The sequence below is a fragment of the Vipera berus genome (genome assembly GCF_964194415.1).
Source record: "Vipera berus genome assembly, chromosome: 1".
Taxonomy (NCBI): domain Eukaryota; kingdom Metazoa; phylum Chordata; class Lepidosauria; order Squamata; family Viperidae; genus Vipera; species Vipera berus.
Window position 1 is genome coordinate 320,735,924 of NC_138202.1, and position 26,685 is coordinate 320,762,608.

The 26,685-nt window shown below is 41.2% G+C and overlaps 1 protein-coding gene across 2 annotated transcripts in view; it reads right to left on the reverse strand.

Annotated features, from left to right (window-relative positions):
* Window positions 1-26,685, reverse strand: part of MERTK (MER proto-oncogene, tyrosine kinase) — a 95,993-nt gene that overhangs the window by 45,192 nt on the left and 24,116 nt on the right. For both annotated transcript variants that reach the window (XM_081313096.1, XM_081313095.1), the window contains exons 5-8: window positions 14,036-14,122; window positions 12,870-12,985; window positions 8,123-8,306; window positions 6,989-7,140 (exon numbers count right to left, since the gene is read on the reverse strand). In XM_081313096.1, the coding sequence (XP_081169222.1) occupies window positions 6,989-7,140; window positions 8,123-8,306; window positions 12,870-12,985; window positions 14,036-14,122 (539 nt within the window). The remainder of the gene's footprint in view (window positions 1-6,988; window positions 7,141-8,122; window positions 8,307-12,869; window positions 12,986-14,035; window positions 14,123-26,685) is intronic.

Sequence of the window (26,685 nt, forward strand, 5' to 3'; positions counted from 1 at the left end):
AAAGCGAGAGAGATCCTGTGGCTTAGAGGCGAAAACAACTGCCTAATGTGCAATCAGCCCAGGTTGCACTCTCAGAAGGGTATGGCTGACTGATGAAAACTAATAAGTTTGAAATGCATATCAGTCTCCCTTAATTCTTTGTTAGCAATTTAAAATTTACACAAATATGAGCTGTCACCGGTGTGACTACTGCCTGTCGATGGCCTTCAGGTTAGGCTGACACAGGAAATAAAGATTTGTCCCATGTTTGGGGCCTAGCAAGGTAATCTAAAAATAGTTAACAAGCATTTGACATATATCTCCCCTTGCTTCTCAGCTAACAAAGCGAGAGAGATCCTGTGGCTTAGAGGTGAAAACAACTGCCTAATGTGCAATCAGCCCAGGTTCAAATCTCAGAAGGGTATGGCTGACTGATGAAAACTAATAAGTTTGAAATGCATATCAGTCTCCCTTAATTCTTTGTTAGCAATTTAAAATTTATACAAATATGAGCTGTCACCGGTGTGACTACTGCCTGTCGATGGCCTTCAGGTTAGGCTGACACAGGAAATAAAGATTTGTCCCATGTTTGGGGCCTAGCAAGGTAATCTAAAAATAGTTAACAAGCATTTGACATATATCTCCCCTTGCTTCTCAGCTAACAAAGCGAGAGAGATCCTGTGGCTTAGAGGCGAAAACAACTGCCTAATGTGCAATCAGCCCAGGTTCGAATCTCAGAAGGGTATGGCTGACTGATGAAAACTAATAAGTTTGAAATGCATATCAGTCTCCCTTAATTCTTTGTTAGCAATTTAAAATTTATATATATATATATATGTATGTATGTATTAGGGATGCAGTGGCTCAGTGGGTTAGGACGCTGAGCTTGTCGATCAAATGGTTGGCAGTCTGGCGGGTCGAATCCCGAGTGCTGCATAACAGAGTGAGTGCCTGTTACTCGTCCCAGCTTCTGCCAACCTAGCAGTTCGAAAGCACGTAAAAAATGCAGGTAGAAAAATAGGGACTACTACGGTGGGAAGGTAACAGCGTTCTGTGCGCCTTTGGCGTCTAGTCATGCCGACCACATGACCACGGAGACGTCCTCGGACAAGCGCTGGGTCTTCGGCTTTGAAATGGAGATGAGCACTAGCCCCTAGAGTTGGAAACGACTAGCATGCATGTGTGGGGGAACCTTTACCTTTAAATGTATACGTATATGTATATATATATATATATATACACACACACACACACACACACACACATATATATATACACATAAAGAAATGACTTCCCCTTTACCACAAGTCTAAACAATTTTAACATCCTTCTTGTAAAATGTCACAAACAATCTCTTCATACATATCTCTTCCCTTATCTTTGAACAGATCCTTAATGCCCTGTCATTTAGACCTGGTCAGCAAAAGTCCATTAAGGGTTACCAGACATAACAACATAATTAGTCAGAGCTATTTCACAAAGGAGAATACCGGTAAGTAAAAAAAACTGTACAAAAGGAGAAACTGGCATTATCAGGAAAAGTATAACAAAATGGGAGTAATTAGGTTATGTCAACTTAAATAATTGAATCCAGAATAACTTCATAAAATATAGTGATAAAATATCCTTTTATGTTGGATGTTTATTCAAAATTAATTTCTGCTATGTTCAGTAAGATATACCCCTTTGTATGAGTGCAAAATAAAGTATCATGCAATATAGATCTTTTTGGACCAATATTTTTATTTATTAAATTTTTATGCTGCCCTCTCCCCTGTAAATTGACTCTGGGCAATTTTTTTTTATACATGAAAACAGGGCTTTTTTTTCTCATAGAACGCTCAGAACGGAGTTCCGGCATCTTTTTTGGATGGAACCTTGTAGAGTAGGAAAGGCGGGTTGTATGACATGTGTGAGTTCCAGCACCTTTTTCTTTTACAAAAAAAGCACTGCATGAATTTTTTTTCATTTTACCTAAATCCCACTGTGGTTATAGTACAGTAAAGACCTTTATTCTGTGACTGGCTTCACACATCACTGTAAACCATTATGTAATTTTGGGGGGATTGGTTTCTTTCTTAGAAATAATGGTTGCAGCTCAGAACTCTGTTTGGAACTGTATCTATCTATCCAGAAGACAATGGGAAACTGAAAGAATTGTATATGCTTTAAAGATTATTTGGAGGAAGTGCTTCAGAATGTACATGGGTTCTTTCACAACAGTAGTCTGAAATAAGGTGTGGCCATTTTAACAGTCCTAAGTACTGACTTCTTAAAGCAGCAGCTTTTTTTCCAGTTTCACATTGAAGGCTGAGAAAAGCTGGGCTGCTTTAAACCATATTAAAGAGGTGCTAGATCTGAAGCTCTTGTTCCAAATTAACTTGTGCATCGCCAAGACAACTTAGGTAGTAGATAGAGGCTGCTGAGGGACTAAGACAACTGGGGGGGCAACTTCATCACTTTGTCTTCTGATAAGTGGGTGTTTTGTGACCAGCCACACAAATGATCACCCTTCATTTAAACCATAGCTTACTTAACAAGTCATGATGGACTGTTTGCACATACAGAGCCATATAGGGTAATATAATTTAGAATGGTTAGAGTCACATATCATGCTGAAATAAAACTAAGCAAATCACATTAGACTCTCTTATAAGGATGTGAATTTGTTTTAGCATTAATTGGGATTAATTAATATTAGTTGTGAAAAGACTTGATCCAAATACAAACACAGTACTAGCTTTAGAACAAGAAAAGATAGCTGGAAAAGTGAAACATTTGGCATAAGAGTAGAGGACTGGACAATAGGGGATTGGAGGCTAAAACATACACGTGAAGTGTTAATACCACTTTATAACGCCTTGGTAAGACTACATTTGGACTACTGCATCCAGTTTTGGTTGCAATGATATAAAAAAGAGGTTGGGACTCTAGAAAGAGTACAGAGAAAAGCAACAAAGATGAATAGTGAACTATAGGCTAAAACATGGTTTCTGGAATTGGGTATGTCTAGTTTAATGAAAAGAAGGACTAGGGGTGGCATGATAACAGTGTACCAGGATCTCAGGGGCTGCCACAAAGAAGAGGGAGTCAACCTATTCTCCAAAGCACATGAAAGTAGGACAAGAAGCAATGGATGGAAACTAACCAAGGAGAGAACCAACCTTACAACGAAGGAGAAATTTCTTGAGAGTTAGAACAATTAATCAGTGGAATGATTTGCTCCAGAAGTTGTGGCTGCTCGATCACTGGAGATTTTAAAGAAGAGATTGGACAACCATTTGTCTGAAATGGTATAGGGTTTCCTGCTGGAGCAGGGGGTTGGATCAGAGGACCTCCAAGGTCTCTTCCAACTCTTGCTATTCTGTTATGTCCCATTTCCAATCTCTTAACAATGTTAAGATTAGCAGTATATATACAAATGTACAATGCAAACATCTCTATCTTATCTAAAAGAATTTTCTGCCTAATACATTCTTCCTCTTCTTAAAAGCCAACTAAACCTTTGGAAAGGCAAATAACTGTTATAACTGTTTCACCTACACCGACTTAACGTTCTTACATAAGGATGAAAAACAAAGAGCAGAGATAACTTTATTACATTGGAGAGGAAGCTGAGCACAGAAGTGTCCGCAAAAGGGGTCAAGGGAGAGGCAAAGGACAAAATGAGTGTTACAACAGTGTAATGCTTGTTTTCATCTTTTTTTTTTGACAAAAATATTCGATTCTGTGCATTGGATGCGTCTGGCTGAGCCCTATCAACTGGAGAATGGGGCAGCCTCTTCAAACAGGGAACATGTGACACAGTTTGCCCAGAATTCCCTAAACTTTTATTTAAATGTCATGGAGAAGACTAAATTGTCACTAGCATCCAAATCAGTTTGTTGCCAGTCCAGTTTGACCATATTGTCAGTTAATGTCTAACCTTTAGTCAGACAAAAAAAGGATTTGGGAATGAACTATATTAAAAGATAAATCCATATATGAAAACATTTAGACATTGCATATTTTATTGGGAAAGCTAGATACACAGATTTATATCTTGTTCTGAGGATCAGGAAGTAACCTTTAGCTTACCATCAGTAATATAAGTTGCTGAGTTAGCGTCTTTACTCTGTACTAGTCAGAAGACCATAACACTACTGTGCTGTTTTCAGTATCTTTGTGCTGTGATTTCTAAATCCTAAAAACGAACTACTTAAAAAGGGAACAGAAAGCTAAAGTTTTAAAGAAAACAAACATAAATAATCTTTTATGGAAAATCAACCATATTTAAATAGCTCAGTGTGATAATCTCTGAGCAGATATTCAAATCATGTTAATGAACGTACAATTTATCTTCTGTGCTACAATTTTGGATTAGAAAAGTAACTTTAAGGTAAATAAAATCATCTGGGGTAGAGAAATGGATATTTTAAAAAGTGTCAGCTTGTTTTTCCTGCTTACCCAGAAAACCTCATTTCTGTAACATAGCTGTTGTTTCTCTGTTGTATTTAGCACATTTAGCACAATACTGAGGGTGGCCACACTAATCTTTGGAGGAAGATTCCCAGCTACACAACACTTCAGGTTCAACTGGCTTAATAACAGGTTTTGAAAAGCAGAAAGCCAAAACACATCTGAAAGTGAACAGTGACTTACACCCTTATCATCCTGTGTTTGGATTACTGCACTATGATATAGATGGGGCTGCCTCTGAAGATAGCTTGGAAGCTACAGCCTAAACAGAATAGGCCAGCTGGATTACTAGAGGAAGAAATTCATTTTTGCAGAATTTATCTATAATACCTATTAAGAGGTGAGTTGGGGCATGATGAAGCTTAGATGCAACATAGGACTATAATCTTGTGATCACAATCACAATGGCAAAGGGATTCATTTCTGTTTACACAGTTAAAGGAGAGGTCAGCACTAATCTGAAAGTGACTGCGGTAGTGCTAAACAATTCTCTGTAAAACAAGGATTACATAAATAAAATAAGAGAGAAGTTAGCCACCATGACATCCTTTATGATGGCATATATATATATATATATATATATATATATATATATATATATATATATATATATATATATATATATATATATATATATATATATATATATATATATATATATAAATTCCTTGATTTATGACTGTAATTCAAAGTTATGACAGCACTGAAAAAAGTGACTTATGACCAGTCCTCGCACTTACAACCATCACAGCATTCCTATGGTCATGTGATAGTGATTCAGGAACTGGACATCCAGCATATATTTACGACGGTTGCAGTTTCTCGGGTCATACATCATGATTTATAATCTTCCCAGGCTGTTTATGAAAAGCATGGTCAATAAGGGAAGCTGAATTCACTTAATGACTATGGTGATTTGCTTAATGACCACAGCAAAAAAGTTCGTGAAATTGGGCATGACATTGTGATAACTCACTTAATGACTACATTGCTTAGTGATGGAAGTTCCAGTCCCAATTGTGGTTGTAAATCTAGGACTACCTGTACAGCTGAGGAATTTGCTTCAGGAAATAAGAGTCCATAAACCAGGTAGGGGGAACTTGTATGACTCATTTAATTCAAAGAACTACAGTGAAAACTGGGGGGGGGGGGTACTTAGGCCAGCATGTATATGAAATTACTTTTTCCAGCATCAGTAAGACTGATTTTTCGATTGTAGGAATCTGCAGCTACATCAATTAAGAGGCATTCAGCATATGATAGATTAAAATCTTGTCAATTTGTGGCAGCAGGCAAGCCTTCTGGATGGTACTAATCAATTATAGCTAGTCCTTGGGTTACTTGTTCAGCAACCATTCAAAATTATGAGGGTACTGAATGAGGGGGAGCTACGACTGATACACAAAGTTGCAGCTGTTGCAGTAACCCCACAGTTTCATGTCCATGATCTGGCCACCTGATTGCCATTTGCAATTTTGCCTGCCAGCTTCCCACAAGCAAACTCAATAGGGAAGCTGGGAGGGAAATTTTCAAGTCACTTCTGTAATCACTCTCAAGACATTTTCTCCCAAGGAGACCCACTACAGACTACAAACTCCCAGTCGGCTTTCTCAGGCTTCCCAGCATCCCCCACCTCCCACTAGCCCTTGCCGACCCACCTGTGGACTCCACTGGCTGCCTGCACTTCCTAGCGCCTGCCTGTGACACCTGTGTACCCTCCCCATGCTCTTTACCTGGAACTCCTATCTCTTCCTGCTTAATGACCCAGGTGTCCCGGGGTTATCATCGCAACCAGAACTGCTGGGATTGCTGTCGCTAAAGAATGCAGTCACAGTGTTGTGTTTTACAACCCCCATCCCTTAGCGACAGCCAATTCCAGTCCCAATTGCCATTGTAACCCAAGGAATAACTGTAATTAAAATAACAGAGCTGTGGTTCTTAACTTGCAATTAGGACTTCTTAGGGAAACACTGCACCATGGAGAAAAACTGCTCAGGAAGAGATACTCAAGAAGCTGAACATTATTTGATTTTCAGGCTATGCCTGCTGGATAGAGATAAAAGAACAAAAAAAATGTCATGTCCTTCTTTTGTGGGAAGTCTGGTTACCCTATATAAGAGCTAACTGTTCTTTTCAAGGTATCTTGCTCTGTGTTGAAAGAGGACCTAAGAGAGAATCAAAAAGAAGGTAGTTTATGTTCTTGACACAATTTCTGATTGATCGCTTTCTTTTATATCATACAGCATGAGACACAAAAAATAAGAAAGCTCATGTAAAGTGATCCACATCTGATTGCTTCTTGGATTTTTGGCTAAGATCAAGGGTAGAGGAAGGAAAAAGATCTTTGCTTCAGATTTTGAAAAGCTGTAGCTAATGACAGGATAGAAGGCATAATTAAATGGATATGTTGTGATTCTTGATAAAGCAGCTTGTATTCATAACATGGTATTTCTATGCCACCTAAAAGGCTGATGGTTGTCCAAGTTAAAAAAAAGACCTTTCTTTGGGACAGCCAGTGTTGACTAGTTAATCAATATTAATTCATACGTACAGATCGTTCTGATGTTTGCCATACATGAGAGATCCTGTAGCTCTGAAGTTTGCCATTCATCTGTGAAGCAGGAGGCTTAATCCACTTGATTATTACTGAAGAACTGGATTCATTGACAGAGATTGTGACATTCAAAGGGGGAGCAGATGGAGCTTAAGAACAGAATATAGATACAAACAAAAAAACCTAATTAATCTTTTGGGTGGAAACAGAAAAAACAAGCAACAGAAATAAATGGCTTGGTTCTCTCTAGACGAAATTTGGGGGAGGAGGGGAGAGATAACATCCTTACTGGGATTGACAGAAATTCAAATTTTAGTAGGCTGCCTTTTACAAATAAGGTATTTAGCTACATCCCTTTCTATATGTTCATTCCTCCCTAAATTATAGTTCTATGAATAATAGCAGAATTATAACATATATTTTCATTAAGAAAAATTTGTACTAAAGATCGGAGGGAATGCAGTATATATTATTCAAAAAGAAAAGCAAGTATATGACAAAATAATTACTTGTAGGCAGTGGTGGGATTCAAATATGTGAACAACCCATTCTCTGTGTGGATGCCACTTCAAGTCCATTCTGGGCCTGGGCAACAAAAAATTAGCTACCGGTTCTGCCGAACTGGTGTGAACTGGCTGAATCTCACCACTGCTTGTAGGTCATTATCTCACTGAGTCCATAGTTTTGTTAGTGCTTTTCATTTTAGAGTCTTTCTTAAAAATTATATATGCTACTTGCATAATATAGGGTACATTAACCAATTGGCACAGTCATAAAATAGGAGAGGCTCATTACTTATTGCCAATTATCTCATTGGTACTAACTACCAATTGTAATCAAATGTAAAATTGTGGCTAGGAAGGAGGATATTGCCCTATTGAACAAAGTGCCTCTGAGCATTTGATCAGCTCAGGGATTTGTTTGTACAAACTGGAATATGCATTTATCTCATTTTGCATCACATTTATTTTTATTTACCCCTATCTTTATTTCAATACACAAATTTAAGGAAGAAATGGGCTTATGGTTAAACCATAGAGCATCAGAAATTTTAGCTGACCTATTGCAAATATCCTTGAGACTGACCTTTCATTCCTCTGTCCATCATGCTGCTTTGTTCATAATTCTTACCTCCTTCAGTTGTACTGGACATAATCCAAGGGCTGAGACTTGACCATCCTATTTCATTCATACAAGAAACACTGATGTTGTAATCCTTCATGGCTGATAGATTTTGAATAAGATACTGATGTGGTGGTACAGAAGTGTTAAAAATCATAATAGAAGTATTACTTGGTGCATCAACTTCCTTCACCTAGTTTAAAAAAATATTAAGCAAAGATGGTTAAGGAAGGAATGCTCTGAAAATATTTCTTGTCAATATCCATGCTTCATTTTGAGTTTGAAGAAGGAGGCTGAGGATTCCTTCTTTGCCAGGGCTGACAGAAAACATTTTGATGACTAAAAGTACGAAATGGTATTCCTCCATGATGGGAACTGGATGGATTAAAGAAAGACTTGGCCTTATCTGGAGTCCTGCCATTACGTGGAACTCAGGCAGTAGCAGATGAAAGTAATGCTGTTAACAATATAAGCTTTGCTTATTTTTACAAAAATTGATTGGAACTAAAGTCAAAGAGACTGGGGTGGGATTGGGTTTATGACTGAAATTGTTTTTAAGGAAGGGTTCTAAGTAGCCCAAAATGTTCATATATTCAGGTGTTCTATGACTCCCACAAAACTCATTGCCTTTTACTTGCTGCGGCACTACCTTATGTTACAGGTTTTGATAATTATACAATTATAATGTAAGGTTGGCCATTCTCTCGGTAGACACAACAAGGCTATCAGGAATAACATAATTAGCAAGGCAAGGTCATATAGTTGTTTACCCAATCAGATTTGACTATGGTTGTCATCAGAGAGCAAAGGAATGTCTCATACTCCCACTTGCAGTGGAAAAAGCTTTGTTCCCTTTTGTAGGCATTTCAATGTCTCAGTGAATAAGTAAAGATACATTTCACAGGATTCCCAATCCCATTCCTGAGCACACACACATACACACATGCATTTAAGCATGCAGAAAAATAGGTACCGTTTCAATTCAGTCTCTTTTCAGCCTTTGCAGCATTCAATAAATAATAGCATTAAATACTATTGTACCCTCTGTAAAGAAAAGCATAAAAAGCATTCAATAGTGCTATGAGATGCTTTGGCAAGTAAATGGAGAAGTAATTATAACCAGCTGTTCCTACTTTTGGATTGTTTTATTTCTAAGAGTTATAAATATACCTCTGGCTTTTAAATCCCCCTATATAGTAAAAAAGGAGGTGGAAGAGATTGATTTAACTTGATTTAAGCATAGTAACTAAACCATGGTATCTTTTAAAACATCAACATTTCAGTAATTTTAGTCCAGTGTTTGATATCCCAGATACACTGCTTTAAAAATAGATTAACTTTGGAAGTTTGATACTTTCTGAATAAGAATTGTATTTCTATAGTTTTCATTTATGCATGTAATAGTTAATATAAAATATTAACTTTCAGAATGTGGCTAACTTTTTAAAACTCTTTAATCTATTTCCGTAGCGTCAGTAACAATGCAGTATGAATACCATCAACATGACATCCGGAAAAGAAAGGCATTTTCCACCAGCTATTACAGTCCCTAAAAGCTGTTTATTCAGAATAGTTAAAAGGTAATGAGGATGGTTTAAATAGACTTTGTGCCTATATCATAGGAAACTGAAAAGCCAGGATCACCTGCACATAAATTTGCCAGGAAATCTTTCCTTAAATTTCATTTAGGTACTAAAAGGAAAAACATTCGCCCTGGCCTCGCAATGGAATGAATCAAGTTTCAGGAAATGCTGATGTGGCCTGGCTATCAACAAGGAAAGGCACTTCCTTGCCAGCATGAAGCAATTATTTAAAACCATAGCATGATCTCAAAGGGTGAAGACTATAAACCTGCTCTGCACAAGTGACTCTGTGCCCTTGCATTTTTTTTTTTTTGAGGAATTGGGCTTTCTGTTTATGTGCAATTTTTACTTTGTCATCTCTTTGGAGTTTTCCATTTGTCAATAAACAATCACAAAAGAAATAAAGAGCAATGACCTTATGGCTCCAATCCAAACTATTCAAATGTAATATTCAGATGTTTTAGACTTATCTCACAGTACAACTAACATCAAGAAGTTGGAGATACTTTTCAGCTAATAACCAGGAGACATGGGAAGCCATCCAACAGTGTAGTGAACTAGACTGCTAACCTAATCAGCAGCAGTTCAGGCATTCAGATAAGTCTTTTTCTCAGCCATATTTGAAGACATTAGGGACTTTTTCACTTCTCTACTACTTTTCTTCATTTATCTTTAACTTAAAAATTATATTGTTTTCACCCTGTGAAAAAACCTTCTGTAATGAAAATTATATACAAGAATAAAATTCTTTTAAAACACAGCAAATATCCCAAAATGATGAGTCCCAAAATGAAAACCTAATTCAGATTCCAAAAGAAAGCTCAGTTAAATATTACTCATAAATATGTGTAATCAAACCTCCAAAGTAATTTGAATATTAGGACATAAGATTCGATTGTTGATCTTATTAGATCCTATATATGTAACAGCTGTTTTCTTTGCCACAGGGTGCACAAAGTTTTCTTCTCTAAAAGCTAATAATTTCTGAGTACATTAAGGAATGTGATTTGTCAATTATTACCACTATTGCAGTGTAAAAGCTAGAATGTTGGATGACCCATAACCATTCTAATCTCCATTAATACCTCTAGTGTACTGGGTGACCCTGGAGAGGTATTCTCTCTCTCTCAAAAAAGAAAGGTTATAATAGTAAGCTCTTGCACAGCTCTACAGACAGAGATTAGAACAGTAACAAATACAAATACCTGCTGTGTTTTTACATTTTCAGAATTTTTCTTTTTTCTTTTGCTTCGTTTCAGGCAAAATATATAAGCAATATCTTCCTCCTTTATCATTTATGAACTATACTCAGATTTGGGTCATCCAGACAGTGGGCTCAATGAAATTACGGAGTTAATTTCTATGAGTCTGCTGCGCTACAATTAGGATTAAATCTGGCCTAACCCTAAGGCTGCAATCCTGTGCAATATGTAATTAGATTAAGTCTACAGAAGCTGATGGAATCCAAGGAGTTAAGTGTGCCAAGGCTGGCAGTCCTCTCTTCCAGGAATGCCACAAATAAGAACTGTTACTGTGATGCCAGAAGTTTCAGAGAAGCCAAAAGAAAGGAAGAAAAAAGAAAGTCTCCCACTTTTCAGTAGAAATGAAAATGATTGGGTAGCACTCATTTACATAAAAGCCCACAGTTCTTGACATGGCTGGACTGTGTACAAAAATGTATACAACAGCGCTGTAAGATATTTAAATGTTAAGTGGCCACTGCCTAAGGTTATGCAACATTTGATTATTTCTATTTTTTTCCTTTGTTGATTACAGGAATCCTGTGGGATAGAATACAAAAGCAAAATGGATGGATGTTCAAAAAGTTCATTAATTCATTTGCTGAGGAGCTTATACACCAAACATTCCAATAATTAGAATGTGGAATGCAGTTAAAATCAGCCTAATAAGCAGTGGGGAAAAGGCAGGGCATTTGAAAGCTAGCATAAACAACACATGGTTAAAAAAAATCTGGCAAGAAGCAAAAGCATTTAAAGGGGAAGAAAAAAAAAGGTTCTCCTGAGTGGGACACAGTTTCAAAAAAATACAGAGACTTCACAAAAGTTGACATCTACCATCGTGTGCAAATGCTTGTTGAGAGTAGACTGGATGCTAAGAGAGATGGATCAGCATCACAATAGCTGCCCCTAGCTTCATTTTCATGGCTTCAACTGTGATTTTCACTAAAACCCACATCCAGAAATCTGCACGCATTCTTTAGAGTAGGTGTGATTCAAGGACAACATTTGAAGGCAAGGATTTCATTGGAAGGGGAGGGATCCCTACAGACTTGTCCTCTTTCACCCATCAATTTTAAGAAATGGTGATGATTGGATTATGGAGAAGAGACAAGCAAATACAACAGGTAACATGCAAACAGCAGCAAAAAGCTAAATCTATTCATATCTTGCCAAAGACTGCTTATTGTTCATCTGGTATTAATCCTTGTGTTAATCTCTGTTTATTTGGATGTTGATTGTTGGGTAAGGAGGAATTTTGGTCTTTTTGCTTTTTTAATTCTATTGTTTACAAGCAGTAAACAATACCCCAATTAAGGAGTCACCAACTCTGACAAACAGTCAAGCAATAAACAACACCCTAATAAAGAAACTACCAAGAGCACTCCCACCAACATTAACAGGGCAAGCTACTTGTACATAAACAGAGAACAAACCCTACTCCCTTCTAGCATATCTAGTTGGCTAATGAAACGTCTGGAAGAATTCATCTCCACTTAACAGAAAGGACAAAGTAAAGAAGGCTGTCAGGGAATTTCATTCTTTTTGCTAAGATTTTGTTGTTGTTTTTGTTGCTGTTGCCATTATTAATGTTCAGCTTAAATCTTCAGGATGAGGAGTTGCTTACATTTACCAAGCCAGCTATACATTTAGAATTTTTAGGCTTTAAAACAATCTTCCCCACCTCCTCTCTCCCTAGATCATAATTTGCACCATTTCAAGAAAAGATGGCTCTTGGTTTCACTGACTAGGGTTGGTGGGACTGGAAGGCTGGTTTAGCGAAAAGAAGAGTGCAACCCCAATACACTCAGGAGAATCAGCATCTCACCAATTGTTTATTTTGCAGCCTTGCTGCTGAAAACAGAAAAAGTAAGCATTATATAAAACGTCACGTCAAGAACCACTACAAATTGTTAAATATGACTTTTTATTTACCAGAACACTGCAGGAATTCAAAGGTGAATAACCATCAAACCCTGGGACCCAGGAGAGCAGCACCGTGTGGGCTCTTGCACTCAGAACGTGAACCTTCACAGGTGAAGATGGAAGTTCTGTGTTAGAAACAAAAAGATATTCAAAAATAATTCTCTCATTTATGATTGTCAGCCTGTCCAAAATATCTGTTTGAATATTTGGGATGGATATTTGCCAATGTATTGGAAAGCATATTCTCTCAATATCATTTTACTATATATTGATTTTTCTCCCAGCTTTTTTTCAAGGAATTCAATGCAGCTTTCTCATTCACTGTCATTTTTACAACAACCTGGTGAGCTGGGCTGCTACCCAAACTTACTCAGTAAACTTTGTGAGGATCTGAATTTAAGCTTATCTGACAAAAATCCAGTATCCTAATTCAGCCATACCCAAGCAAGCACTTTCCAGTTATTTTGGAATATAACCTTCATTCCCCAGTCCACATGTCATCTGGAGATAATGGGAATTACGTATAATGCACAATTCATCCAAGTTTAAGAAAGCTACTCCAGCAATCCTACCAGATAAGCCCAGCCGGGAAAGTATGGGAAGTTCACATGACTGTTTGAGCACCAGATCTGAACTCTGTCTTTATCTGGGGCTTTGACTTTTATCTTAGACTTTATCCTATAGTGAATTGGAGAAACCCTCCAACTAAAAATGTAAAACAAATATTGAACAGTGCAGTCCTATAGATGTCTTCTGAAAAGAAAGCTAGTCTGAGTTCAATCAATTTTCCTCCTAATCAGCAGGATAGGATTGCAAACTTAAGATCACTTTTATATGTTGCTTGACAGTGAGATGTGTCCAACCACACTTGGCCAATAAAGAATTCTATTACTTTGAGAAATGCAAAGCAGTCTTTAAAAAGGGCTTTTTCAGTACAGTACTGTTCTCATTTTTATAGAAAATACGTATATCTCCTTGCCTCATCAAAAACATTGGAAGATACATTTAAAGATAAATTTAAATTTAATTTAAAAGGTACTTTATAGGGTAAGTTATGAAACAATTATTGTTAAGAGCAGTGGACCTCAGCAAGAAATGCAACTTGGTTTTCCCAGAATGCATATTAACAAAATTTTAGTTAGAACAATAAAGATACTCTCACATATAACACTGACCCTTTATATTGATTCGGGCTTCAGATGATGTTGCTAATCCTTTCTTGTTATGAGCTTCACAGTGGAAAACAGCGGCTTCATTAAGACCTGCAAACCCAAATTAAAATAAACATACAAACCGAGAATGCGGCAAAGTGGGAAAACATGAACATGGGACACAGTAAAATAAAGTATGACTTAGTTTGGCTTCTTTCCTGAACAAAGATTATGAACAAACTTTTAAGTGTTATTTTACATTTTGGGCAAATCTCTCTTGGAAGTACAACATTTCTCTGACCACAAGGGTAGCATTTATGAGAATGCTTGACTTCTTTGTGTTTCTTGTTCTTTTTTAAGATATTTTCTTTTACCAAAAATATAACTGAATTCTTTGACAGAGCTATTTTAATGCCCTATTCTATTTCTTTGGGGCACAACAGCCATGTCAAGGCATGGAATAGTTCAGCAAATCAATTGCAGCAAATAGTTCAAAAAGAAGCTTACACAACAGAGATAGGTAACCTCTTGTGCACAGCCAGCATGTAATGCCACGAAACTTTTTTAAACTACAGGAAATTCAGTAGCAATCTAGTAAGAGACAGAACTGCAACTTTCATGCTAGTTTTTGGTAAAAAGAGGTGTGTGCATTGAAGTTAATAATTAACATATTAAATATACTAAAACCATATAAATATTTTCCAACTGCCAAAGCTTGAACTTTGACATTCCAGCCCTGCTTCTCTTGGATGATTTTACCATAACCTTGTCTCAGACACAGTAGTTGTTTGACATTCAGCTGGTTGTGCTCTAAAAAATCAGTTTTATTTTTGGTATGAGTTAAAGTGCAGTTGTAGGCTGTGTGCTTATGTATAACAATGAAGGCACAGGTTATAATTTCATACAGTGTGGCTACTGAAGTATATTTTAACCCAAGGATGACCCAAGGGGGACAGTCTAGATTTTCCAAGTATATTTTTCCATCCCAAATATCATCCTTGTTTCTCTTTCCTCTATCCAGTATAAAACTATAGTTTTCCAACTATATATAACAACAACAAAATTTATTTAGATATTTATTACATTTATATGCTTCCCATCTCATCAATAAGGCAATTCTGGGCGGTTTACAAACAAAATCCCTTTTCCAGAACTATTGCTCAAGAAGAGTGCAAAACATTGATGCAAAAGGTTTTGCGTTCAAAACATAAGGGATCTGGGAACCTGCTATCAATTGCTGATTATGGTCACCAGGGCTTTTTTTGTCATAGAATGCCCAGAACGGAGTTCCGGCACCTTTTTTGGATGCAACCTTGTAGGGTAGGCAAGGCGGATTGTATGACATGTGTGAGTTCCGGCACCTTTTTCTTTTACAAAAAAAGCACTGATGGTCACGTAAGGTCTTACTTTGCTTTGGATTCCCACATTTGGGAGAAAAAGCTATAATTGCACCACAATCAAATTAACCAATTAACTATCCTAGAATCAGCCTTTATCAGCATTATTTATTTATCTATTAAATTTAGTAACTGTGGGTGGGTTTGGGGTGGGAGGGATTTGGGGATATATTGTAAAATTTTGTTTTTGTAAAACTCTTTAATAAAAAAAAATTTAGTAACTGCCCATCTCCCTCACAGGGGATCTCTGGGTGGTGTACAAGTAAAATATTAAACCATAAAAACTGTATATAAAATTTAGATAAGAGGCAAAGAGAGTTTAAAGAGTGTCCCCCCTGCCCTTAGATCACTTTTAAGTACTAACCAGCCCCACCGCTGTGTGCTCCTTGATAGGCCTCAAACAAAATGGCAGGGCCTTGTGTCTTTTTCTGTATCTATGTTGAGTCCTGCTGATTGCAGTTTTCTTGGCAAGATTTCAGAAGGGGTTTGTCCTGGCTTTCTTCCTAGAGCTGAGAGAGTGACTGGCTCAAGGTCACATCACAATTCTGTTGACCTTTATCTAACTCCAAGCATGTGTTAACCATTAGTTGAGAAAACTCTTGTGCATAGGTATGATAAGCAACAAATCAGTTTAATTGGTCTTTCACCTGTGGACTTAATCGCTCATGCTTAACATTAATCCCACTGCTTCTGCTACAATATCCACAAAACATATCTGTTCAGGGAAACAGCAATGATAGCGGACTAACTATCATTTGAAAAATCTTGTCCTCCATTATCTTATACTGCAGTGACATATCTGTAGTTTTTCCCAGTGTTGTTTATTTTCAATTCTTCTCAGTTCCAACCATTATGATTTGGGTTAATTAACTTATTATTAATAAGATGATTAATAGTAATATTTCTATTAACATTTTAGCCTACTCTTCATCTTCCAAATGACACTTATATGAGAGACTTATATTCCAGCCTCTGACTGAGACCTATAATTTTAAATACACTATGGAGAAAATGGGACTGCTATGTTCCTAAAACAATATTAATGGTTCAAGAAGAAGAATTAAAAATGGTTGGCCTCCCAGCAGAGCTGATAGCATGACCATGTTTTCCTTCACTCCACAACCTCAGAATGAATACAGCTTTCAAATGTTGGCCTAATCCATAACTATAATTTCTGTCTGGCACAAAAGATTAGGACCACACTTCAAGTTCCAATTAAACTAATTTATTACTAATCATGGGTATGCACTGGAATCTTCTCAACTAACAGTTAGCACTGTCTGGACTTAAATAAAGGTCAACAGAATTCAAGGTAGGTTGGATTTAGTCTTCTTGTGATTATCTGGGATTCTAGGCTGATTCTAGGCCCATGCCTGCAAAGATGAAGTGAGGGAAGCTTAGGCTCAAAATGAACTAAGGCTTGCGACCAAAGTCAAAAATAACAAAAAAAAGCTTCTTTCAACATATAAGAAACAAGAAAAAAGTTAAGGAAATGATTGGTCCATTAGTGGGGGAAAGTGGCAAGAAGGTGACAAGCAACAGGGAGAAAGCAGAACTATCTAACTCATTTTTTGCATCTGTCTTTACACAAAGGGAAAAAAACAGTCCAACCTACCCAAACCAGTGCCATAAAAAACAGAATAGAAACGCAAGTTAAGATAGGCAAGAAAATGGTAAGTGAGCACTTGTCCAGCCTAGACGAGTTCATATCACCAGGACCAGATGGATTACACCCCAAGGTTCTCAAGGAACTGCCAGACGTGATCTCAGAACCACTGAACTATATTTTTCAAAGATCCTGGAGCACTGGGGAACTACCAGAGGACTGGAAGAGAGCTGATGTAGTTCCCATCTTCAAAAAAGGGGAAAAAATAGATCCAGGAAACTACAGACCTATCAGCCTGACCTCAATACCTGGGAAGATTCTGGAAAAGATAATCAAACAACAAATCAGCGAACACCTTGATGCGAACAAAGTTATTACTAAAAGCCAACATGGATTTGTCAAAAACAGATCGTGCCAGACAAACCTTATTGCATTCTTTGACCAAGTGACAAAACTAGTGTACGAGAGGAATGCTGTAGATATAATTTACTTGGATTTCAGTAAGGCATTTGATAAAGTAGATCACAACCTACTACTTGATAAGATAGAAAAATGTGTGTTAGATAGCATCACCACCAGATGGATTCGTAGCTGGCTAACAGGCCGTACTCAGCATGTGGTCCTCAATGGAACTGCATCTACATGGAAGGAAGTGTGTAGTGGGGTGCCCCAGGGCTCTGTTCTGGGCCCAGTGCTCTTCAACATCTTCATCAACGATTTGGATGAGGGGATAGATGGGGAACTCATCAAATTTGCAGATGACACCAAGCTGGCAGGAATAGCCGATATTCCAGAAGATAGGCTTAAGATACAGGAGGATCTGGACAGACTCGAACACTGGGCACTATCTAACAAAATGAAATTCAATTGTGAAAAAGTAAGGTTGTGTATTTAGGCAGGAAAAATCAAATGCACAGGTATAGTATAGGTGGTACCTTGCTCGATAGTAGTAACTGTGAGAGGGATCTCGGAGTCCTAGTGGACAATCACTTAAATATGAGCCAGCAGTGTGCTGCAGCTGCCAAAAAAGCCAACACAGTGCTAGGCTGCATTAACAGAGGGATAGAATCAAGATCACGTGAAGTACTAATACCACTTTACAATGCCTTGGTAAGGCCACACCTGGAATACTGCATCCAGTTTTGGTCACCACGATGTAAAAAAGATGTCGAGACTCTAGAAAGAGTACAGAGAAGAGCAACAAAGATGATTGGGGGACTGGAGGCTAAAACATATAGGGAACGGTTGCTGGAATTGGGTATGTGTAGTTTAATGAAGAGAAGGGTGAGGGGTGACATGATAGCAGTGTTCCAATATCTCAGGGGCTGCCACAAAGAAGAGGGAGCCAAGCTATTCTCCAAAGCACCTGAAAGCAGGACAAGAAGCAATGGATGGAAACTAGTGAAGGAGAGAAGCAACCTAGAACTAAGGAGAAACGTCCTGACAGAACAACTAACCAGTGGAACAACCTGCCTCCAGAAGTGGTGAATGCTCCAACAATGGAAGTTTTTAAGAAGAGACTGGACAGCCATTTGTCTGAAATGGTATAGGGTTTCCTGCCTTAGCAGGGGGTTGGACTAGATGACTTCCAAGGTCCCTTCCAACTTATTATTATTATTATTATTAACTCTGTCCTCAGATTCTGCCATTCCTTCTTCTATAGACTTTAATATCACTAAAGTACAGTTTTTGCAGACTGCATTTTCCACAAGCATCCCATACTCAAAGCAGATATATATAGAGATAGTTAGATAGATAGATAGATAGATAGATAGATAGATAGATAGATAGATAGATAGATAGATAGATAGATAGATAGATAGATAGATAGATAGATAGATAGATAGATAGAAGATATCAATATACAGATACACACACACACATATTCTTAATCATTTTAAATACTTGAATCCCAGGAGTAAACATTTAGAAAACCAATAAAGCTACTGAACTCTGGAATACAAAAGAGCCTTTTAATCACTGAGTTTTTGTCAGCCTCCTGTTGACATCATCAGATTAAGGGCTAAAGGTGGGAAGAACCTACATATATACCTGTGTGACAGTTTAACTGTCAGCTCATTGAATGTGTAATCGGCCTGCCCGGCCCCCGCTCTCCTGCCCCCACTCTCCCACATTCAGCTGCACTAGTTCCGGCTCAGCGGTACAAGCTGGCTTCCATTTAGATCTTGACATCTTCCCTACCCCCAGCTGTTTGGTGCATCCATCCTGTTGCGCGCGGCCGCTTGGCATTGTCACTGGACCATCACTCATGCTGTCTCATTCTATCGTGGTGTTGGTCTGCTGCTTAGGCATGTCATGTCCTCATAGAGCATGCAATCGGTCTGCCTGCCCCCTGCTCTCCCGTGTTCGGCCGCACCAACTCAGGCTGTGCTGTATAAGCCGGCCCTTGTTCTGATCTTGATACTCTCTCCATCAGTTGCCGGGTGCATTTATGCTTTGCACGTGGTCATTCAGTGCTGTGGCTGGATCATTGCTCTTGCTGTCGCAGTTATTCGTGGTGTTGGTCTGCTGCATGTGTCAGCTTGTTGATGTCCCTATCATACATCTCGCCACAGTCATATTAGTCCGCTGTCCTTCCTTTGGCTCAACAGTGGGCTCCACTTGCATTTTCATCACTCCACCTGTCATGCCATCATGTCGTTCGATGGGTAAGCGAGCCAGCTCTTTCATATTTTTATTCATCCAATGTGAAGATGGTAAAAGGTTAACCCATTCAGCTAACCTGTGTTATTGTTCATGCCTCCTCAATGTTTGGTATGGTGACAATAAAAGGCTCTTTTGTATCCTGGAGTTCAGTAGAACTAGCATCTGAGAACACTCATCCTTATATCCCTTTAGTTGTTAACAACTTAGTCACAGAGCATGTAATAGGTCCGTCCACCCCCCGCCTTCCCGTAATTGGCTGTATTACTCTTGTTTCGGCTGCGCTGGCTGACATCCACTTCAAATTTGCCACTCTGCCTCTCTCCACCTGCCCTGCCCACCGGTCACGTCTGTCTTGTGATGCACGGCTGTCTGACGTTGCTGCCGAATCACTCTCCCCACTGTCATGTCTGGATGAGCTGTCAGCATGCAATGTATTTATCCTGGATGGTAATCTCTCCACTATGATTGTCGCATTAATCGCACTGATCTGCTGTCTCCTCCCCGACCTTGTAATGGGTCCAGTCTGTGCTTCCGTATTTCCAATCCTTGTAGTCCCCTGTCGCGCCCTTGTATCCTGTTCATATGGGAGAAGGGTGGTCAGTGATTCGCCCATTCTGGCTACCTGCATGACTGTATTGTCTCAGCGCCTGGTAGCTGGTGGTAGCTTGACATGCTGATTGATAGAATGCTGGTTAGACAGCCAGGCCTCATTCAGTAGGTGACTGCCCTTGGTCAGATCTTGGGTGATGACCTCAGCTCCTGCAACGTTGAAAGTGTGACTGTTCTCAATGGTATGTGTCCACACCTGAGACTGTTGTTCATTACGCCTGACTGCTAACTCATGTCCGAAGGCGTTTCGCAGTTTCTCCAACATAATTGCATGAGCAATCGTTACAATTAATTCTGTAAACCACAGATGACATTTCACCTTCAGGCAGGGGTTCCTTAGGGCACATTATTCTTGTCTGCACGGTCTGTGTGGGTTATGTGCTATTTTGATGTCATGGGTCACGAGTATCCATGCAGCCGCCTCGGATACTCCATTGATATACGGAAGTATCACCCAGGTGGCAGTGGTTGATCTGTCTCCAACTGGTTGTGGTTCTTGATGTCAGCAGCAGCGTCGGATGAAATTCGCCAAGTATACATTTTGCATGCATACCTCATAGAGGTGTGCTCGTTCTTTAGACTTTGCTGCTGTTTATTTTATTTATTTATTTATTTTATTGAATTTGTATACCGCCCTATTCCCGTAGGACTCAGGGTGGTTTACAGGGCAGTTAGAACCATGAAATACAAAAATTAAAATCAAAATCAATTAAAACAATTAAATTAAATTCAAGCCCCAAAAGTAAATCGAAAACCCAATTAAATTAACAACCCCACAGTCTGGACCAAACAGCTCAAAGAGCCAGGTTTTCAGGTCCCGGCAAAATGAGCAAAGGTCGGGGGCAGTCTTAAGTTCCGTGGGTAGTTGGTTCCATAGGGCAGGCGCACCCACAGAGAACGCCCTTCCCCTGGGAATAACCCTCTGGCATTCATTAACCTGCGGTACCCTGAGAAGGCCCTCCCTGTGGGGGCGCACAGGACGATGGGAAGATGATGCCGGCAGCAGGTGTTCCCTTAGATAGTCCGGATCCAAGCCATTTAGGGCTTTATAGGTCATTACCAGCACCTTGAATCTCACCCGAAGGGCAACCGGGCCTGTTGTATTGCAGTGGGTGCTAATTCTGCTAAATAACGCCTAGATACAGCTAATTTTGTGTGTGATAGGATGGTTGCTATCATTGTGTAAAATCCGATCAGTGTTTGTGGCCTTGTGATAAACACAAGTGGAGAGAGTACAGTTAGGCTCATGACTAATTAGTACATCTAGAAAACCTAAGCTGTTATTGGTTTGCTCTTCTGCTGTGAACTGGATATCTGGATAGATTGAATTGAGTCCTTCCATGAATCCACTCTTGTCTCAGTGTTTGATGATGACAAAGATGTTTTTGATGTACCTTGCCGAAAATTTGGGTTTACAGTCGATCATAGCCTTATGCTCTAATTTTTGTAGAACTACCTCGGCAATAAACCCTGAGATGGGAGAGCCCATGAGTGTGCCTTTTATTTGTTCGTATATGCAACCATTCAAGGTAAAGTATGTTCTCAGGCAAAAATTCAATAGCTGAACAAGATCCTCTGAATTGAGTAAATTGGGATTCTGTGGCTCCTCATCCTGTAGCAGCTCTCTTATAACAAGACACTGCCAGCCCTTGGGACATAGAGGTAAAAAATGATATTATATCAACCTCCACCGTTATTGTTTTTAACCTCTTCAGAAAATCTTCTGAGGATTTTACTGTGGTCGAAATGTCTGCGACCAGGTGCTGGAATTGTCCGCTCAGCCACTTTGCTAATCCAAAGGTTGGGGTGCCTCTAAGTGAAACAATTGGTCGTAGCAGGACACCTGCTTTGTGGATCTTTGGTGACCCATAGATTTGCGCTGTGGGTGAGTCCTTAGGTCGGATCATATTTAAATCTTCCTCATGGACCTTCTTCTGCCTCTTGAGTCTGTCGGTAATCTTGGTAATTTGGTTCTTGAGTGACGTCATTGGGTTCTTGTCAACAATTCTGTACAAACTCCTATCATCATCCAGTCGTATGTGAGGATTGCATAAGAGGACAATGTGCATCCACCCATGAGAAGTCCTCGGGCCCATATCCCTTCCATTCGATTAGGTTTTGAGGTAGGGATGTGAGGATTGCATAAGAGGACAACAAGCAACTCTATCTGGACAGACAGTAACAGGAAATGCAAACCAAGGTATTTAAAAATGCTGAAACCATCAGGAGACACCCAGCCACTCTCCACGGCAAGAAGGCACATGATACATCGATGAAGTAACTCTTATACAAAACCTTTGAGACAGATTGCGAAGGACACGCTGCGAGAAAGAAAAGGCTACCTGCGCCTGACGTAAAAGGCCTACACGCCTGGCACAGATGGGATCCTACTTATGAAGTGGCAAAGGCCTGAAGCCGACGGGGATGGAGGCTAGGTTTTTCAAAGCAATCTGGAATTACAAAGAAAAAATAGATTTTTTAAAAAAAACCATCTGCTATGCACAGGCATTGAAAGAGACCAGAGGCATTACCACAGAGGTCACCTTAGCATATCTTGGCAAGTAGGAGAGCCAGTTTAGTTCCCCTTAGCTCTGCTCCCTACATAGTGAGGTAAAAGGAAGGGGCCAGTGCGGATACCCCTGAAATGCATGGAGGTGGACCCTCCCCAAATGAGGCCTCCGACAGTCACTGTACAGGCGTGAGGGGATAAGAGCAGAGGCCCTTATCATGAGGTATTCACTGTAATAACACAGTAAGACTGCTCACTCAGGAAACTACGGGGAAGTAAGACAGAGATGGCTGACCTGGAATTTGCATGAGCACCTCCCAGCTGGGGAGGGCAGAGTTAAGGGCGAGTAGGGGAACAGGACACTTTCTTGTGGAGGAGCTGGGTCAGTGGAGCCGTCAGGGACGTGTAGCCCAGGATGAAGGTGCAGTAGTAGTTGGCGAACCCCAGAAGGCGCTGAACATCCTTCACCCGGTGAGGGGGTTCCCAACTACACAAGGCCTCCACCTTGTGGGTCCATGGCGATGCCTTCGAGAGAGATGATGTGGCCCAAGAACTCTATGGAAGTCTGGAAGAATTGGCACTTCTCCAGCTTCGCATAGAGCTGATTCTCCCAAAGGCGTTGCAGAACCAGGCGTACTTGCTGGAGGTGGATTTCCCTGGACCGGGAGTAGATCAAAATATTGTCCAGGTAGACCACTACGAACCCGTCCAGCATGTCCCTGAACACCTCATTCATGAAGTGTTGGAAGACCGCGGGGGCGTTAGTCAACCTGAACGGCATTACGGTGTACTCGAAGTGGCCGTATCGGGTGCCAAACACCATCTTCCATTCATCGCCCTCACGAACTCACACCAGGTTGTAGGCCCCACATAGGTTGAACTTCGTGAAGATGGTTGCCTCACACAGCCTCTCCATGACCTCCGGAATCAGTGGCAGGGGATATCGATTCCTCACAGTGATGGCGTTCAGCCGGCGGTAATCGCAGCATAGGCGCAGATCCCCCGTCGTCTTCTTGACGATGAGAACCGGGGCCGAGAGAAGAGAGGACGAGGGCTGGATGAATCCCCTGGCTAGGTTCTTCTCCAGGAAGTCCCGCAAGGTGGCCAATTCGGGCTCCGACATGGGATACAGGTGTCCCACTGGCAGCGGCACGTCAGGCACAAGGTCCACAGGGCAGTTGTACAGCCGATGTGGGGGCAGACGGTCCGCCTCTTTTTCACTGAACATGGCGAAATCTGCTAGGTCAGAAGGCAAGGAGGTGGCAGGGGCGGAAACTTCCTGGCTGGCACAGGTGTGGCGGATGTGGTCCACACATTGTAGACTCGGGAAGGAGATGGCATTCCGTGACCACGCCACCTGAGGATCATGAGTCCGAAGCCAGGCCATCCCCGGGACCAGAGGGAAATGGAGCTCATAGGTTACATAGAATTGGATCGCTTCCTCATGCGATCCAATGACCAGACGCAGGGGCTAAGTGGCAAATTTGATGGGTCCTGCCACCAGCTCCCGCCCATCGATGGTTTCCACCCTCGACGGGGGATCTGCTAGACACAGGGGAATGTTACACTGGGTCGCAAAGGCCCGGTCCATAAAGTTTGTGGTGGCCCCTGAGTCCACCAGCGCATGCGCCGGAATACTCCCTTGTCAGTTCGACACAAAAACCTGGGAAGCAAGGATCAAATGCAGAGGGGGCCCAGAGTCCACATCTGCCACTTTGGGTGGCGAACTGGTACGTGCCCGGCCTAGGGTTTCCCTTAGACCGGGCCTGCCCCGTTTCCCAGTTTGTTTATTCGAGTTTGGGGCCTGGGGCCAGGCTTCAACGCCCCAACTTTCTTTTGGTGGACAGGAGGCAGCAAAGTGTCCAGGTGCGCCACAATACAAGCACAAACCCCCCTGGTGTTTGCGAGTCTTTTCTTGGGCCTTCAAGTGGGGTTGGGCTACTCCCAGCTCCATCGGTTCTTCTGCCGTAGCTGCAAAGCTTGGGGCCACTTGGGGTGCTGCTGGCACAGGGCGAGAAGCAACTGACGGTGTTGGCGCAGGCAGCGGCTCTGGGGCCATCCGTCGACTTTTCCGATGCTGCAGGCGTGCGTCGATCCAGAGACACTGAACCAACAAGGCATCGAAGGTTGGGGGACCTCAATTCTGGCCAATTCATCCTGCAGTTCTTCCGACAGGCCATCTTGGAAGACATCCATTAATGCCGCCTCATTCCAGGTGGAGTCTTGAGACAGCAGTCAGAATTCTGCAATGTAATCCTGCAGGAGGTGCCTCCCCTGTTTAATGTCCCTGAGGTACCTTGCAACGGTCTGTGCCCTAATGGGGTCTTCGTACATTTGACGCCAGAACCCCTGGCAGTCAGTCAGAAGGGAACTATTCTGGGCTAATAAGGGTGTGGCCCATCGGGCAGCAGAGCCAGAGAGAAGACTGATGATGAACCCCACCCTAGTTCGATCATCTGGGAAGTCTTCCGCTCTTAGGGCCATATACAGTTGGCACTGCCCCATGAACGCTGAGAACATGTCCGGCTGCCCATGTTCTGTACCAGCCTGCTACCGGCCCTGCAGCAAAAGCAGGGACAACCCCTTTACAAACGGCAAGAGGCTGGAATAAAGCCTGCCAAATTTATTCACATAAAACAGAGCAAGACAAGACACCAACCATGAACCAGGAGCTAAGAAACAGGAACTATCCAAGTGGTTGCCTTCAGCAAACCAGCCCTCCCACACATTCCCCTTAAATATAGTTCAGGGCGTGGCCTCTCTCTCCCTCCTTCCGAGGTGCCCCATTGCCTTCCTCTGTTTACTCCTGATTGACTGCCTCCTGCGTCGGGCGTCCTAGAACAGGGCCAGCTGTGGGTCATCTTCATCCACGCTGTCAGGCTCACACAGCTGGGTCTGCGTCGTGACCAGATGAGAGGGGCCTGGCTGGGGGCTCTCATCAAGCTGTCCAATCCCCTCAGCAAGCTCTTCAACACCCCCCTCCTCCTCCTCTGAGTCGTCCGACCCAACTGCTGAACCCACAGGCTGACCCTGAATCACAACAGCCCAGTGAACCTATCTGGCATGGCTACTGGACATTTCCAACGTGGCTGGGGAGGGGCAGGCACAGTCAATTGAGCCACTTGACCAGCAACCTGTGTGACTTGCTGGCGTAGCAGTTGGTTCTCAGCTAGCAACTGCTGCTGTTGTTGGGGGTCCATGTTGATTAAAGGTGGCTTGTTATAGGGTGGTGAACAAATTTGTTCTTTCCGCTCCCAATGAGTAGCCTTAAAGAGGCTCAAAAGTCCAGCAGAAGCAAACGCAGGCTGAATAAACGGAAGCTGGTCATTTAACAGTTAACTCCTTCCCAAGGTTTGAATCATATAGCACTTTTGTAATTACCGGGCGATGTTCCAAGGTCTTTGGCAGATGGCCAGCAGCTTCAAAGTCCAGATGTAGACAGGCAGACACGTTACAAATTTCAAGAACAGTTTGTAATTACACAGTACTCAAAACGCAAAAAACTTGTTCACCACTCCTTTCCTGCGCAGCCACGCCCCTTTTATACTCTGTAGGGTGTGGCCCTATGTCTCCCATCCACACCGCTTGGGACTTTGCAATGGTTGCTGCTGCTGCTGACGACGTATCCTACATCTTTCTCTTGCATCTAATAGGGGCTCCCCGTTGCTGCTGCCGGCCTCTGCTTGCTGTTCTTTTTCCTCCTCTGTTTGGCTGGGGTCCATAGGCACGTCAGCCACAGTCAGTTCTTGCTGACTCACCAGGGGAGTCGGCCCCTCCGGTACGTTGCTCGTGTCAGCTTCCTCCTTTCCCCTATCATACCCTGAGTCATCCTCCGAGTCAGCATGTGAAGATAAAGCACCCTCCAGGGCCGGGGTCACAACAGTAT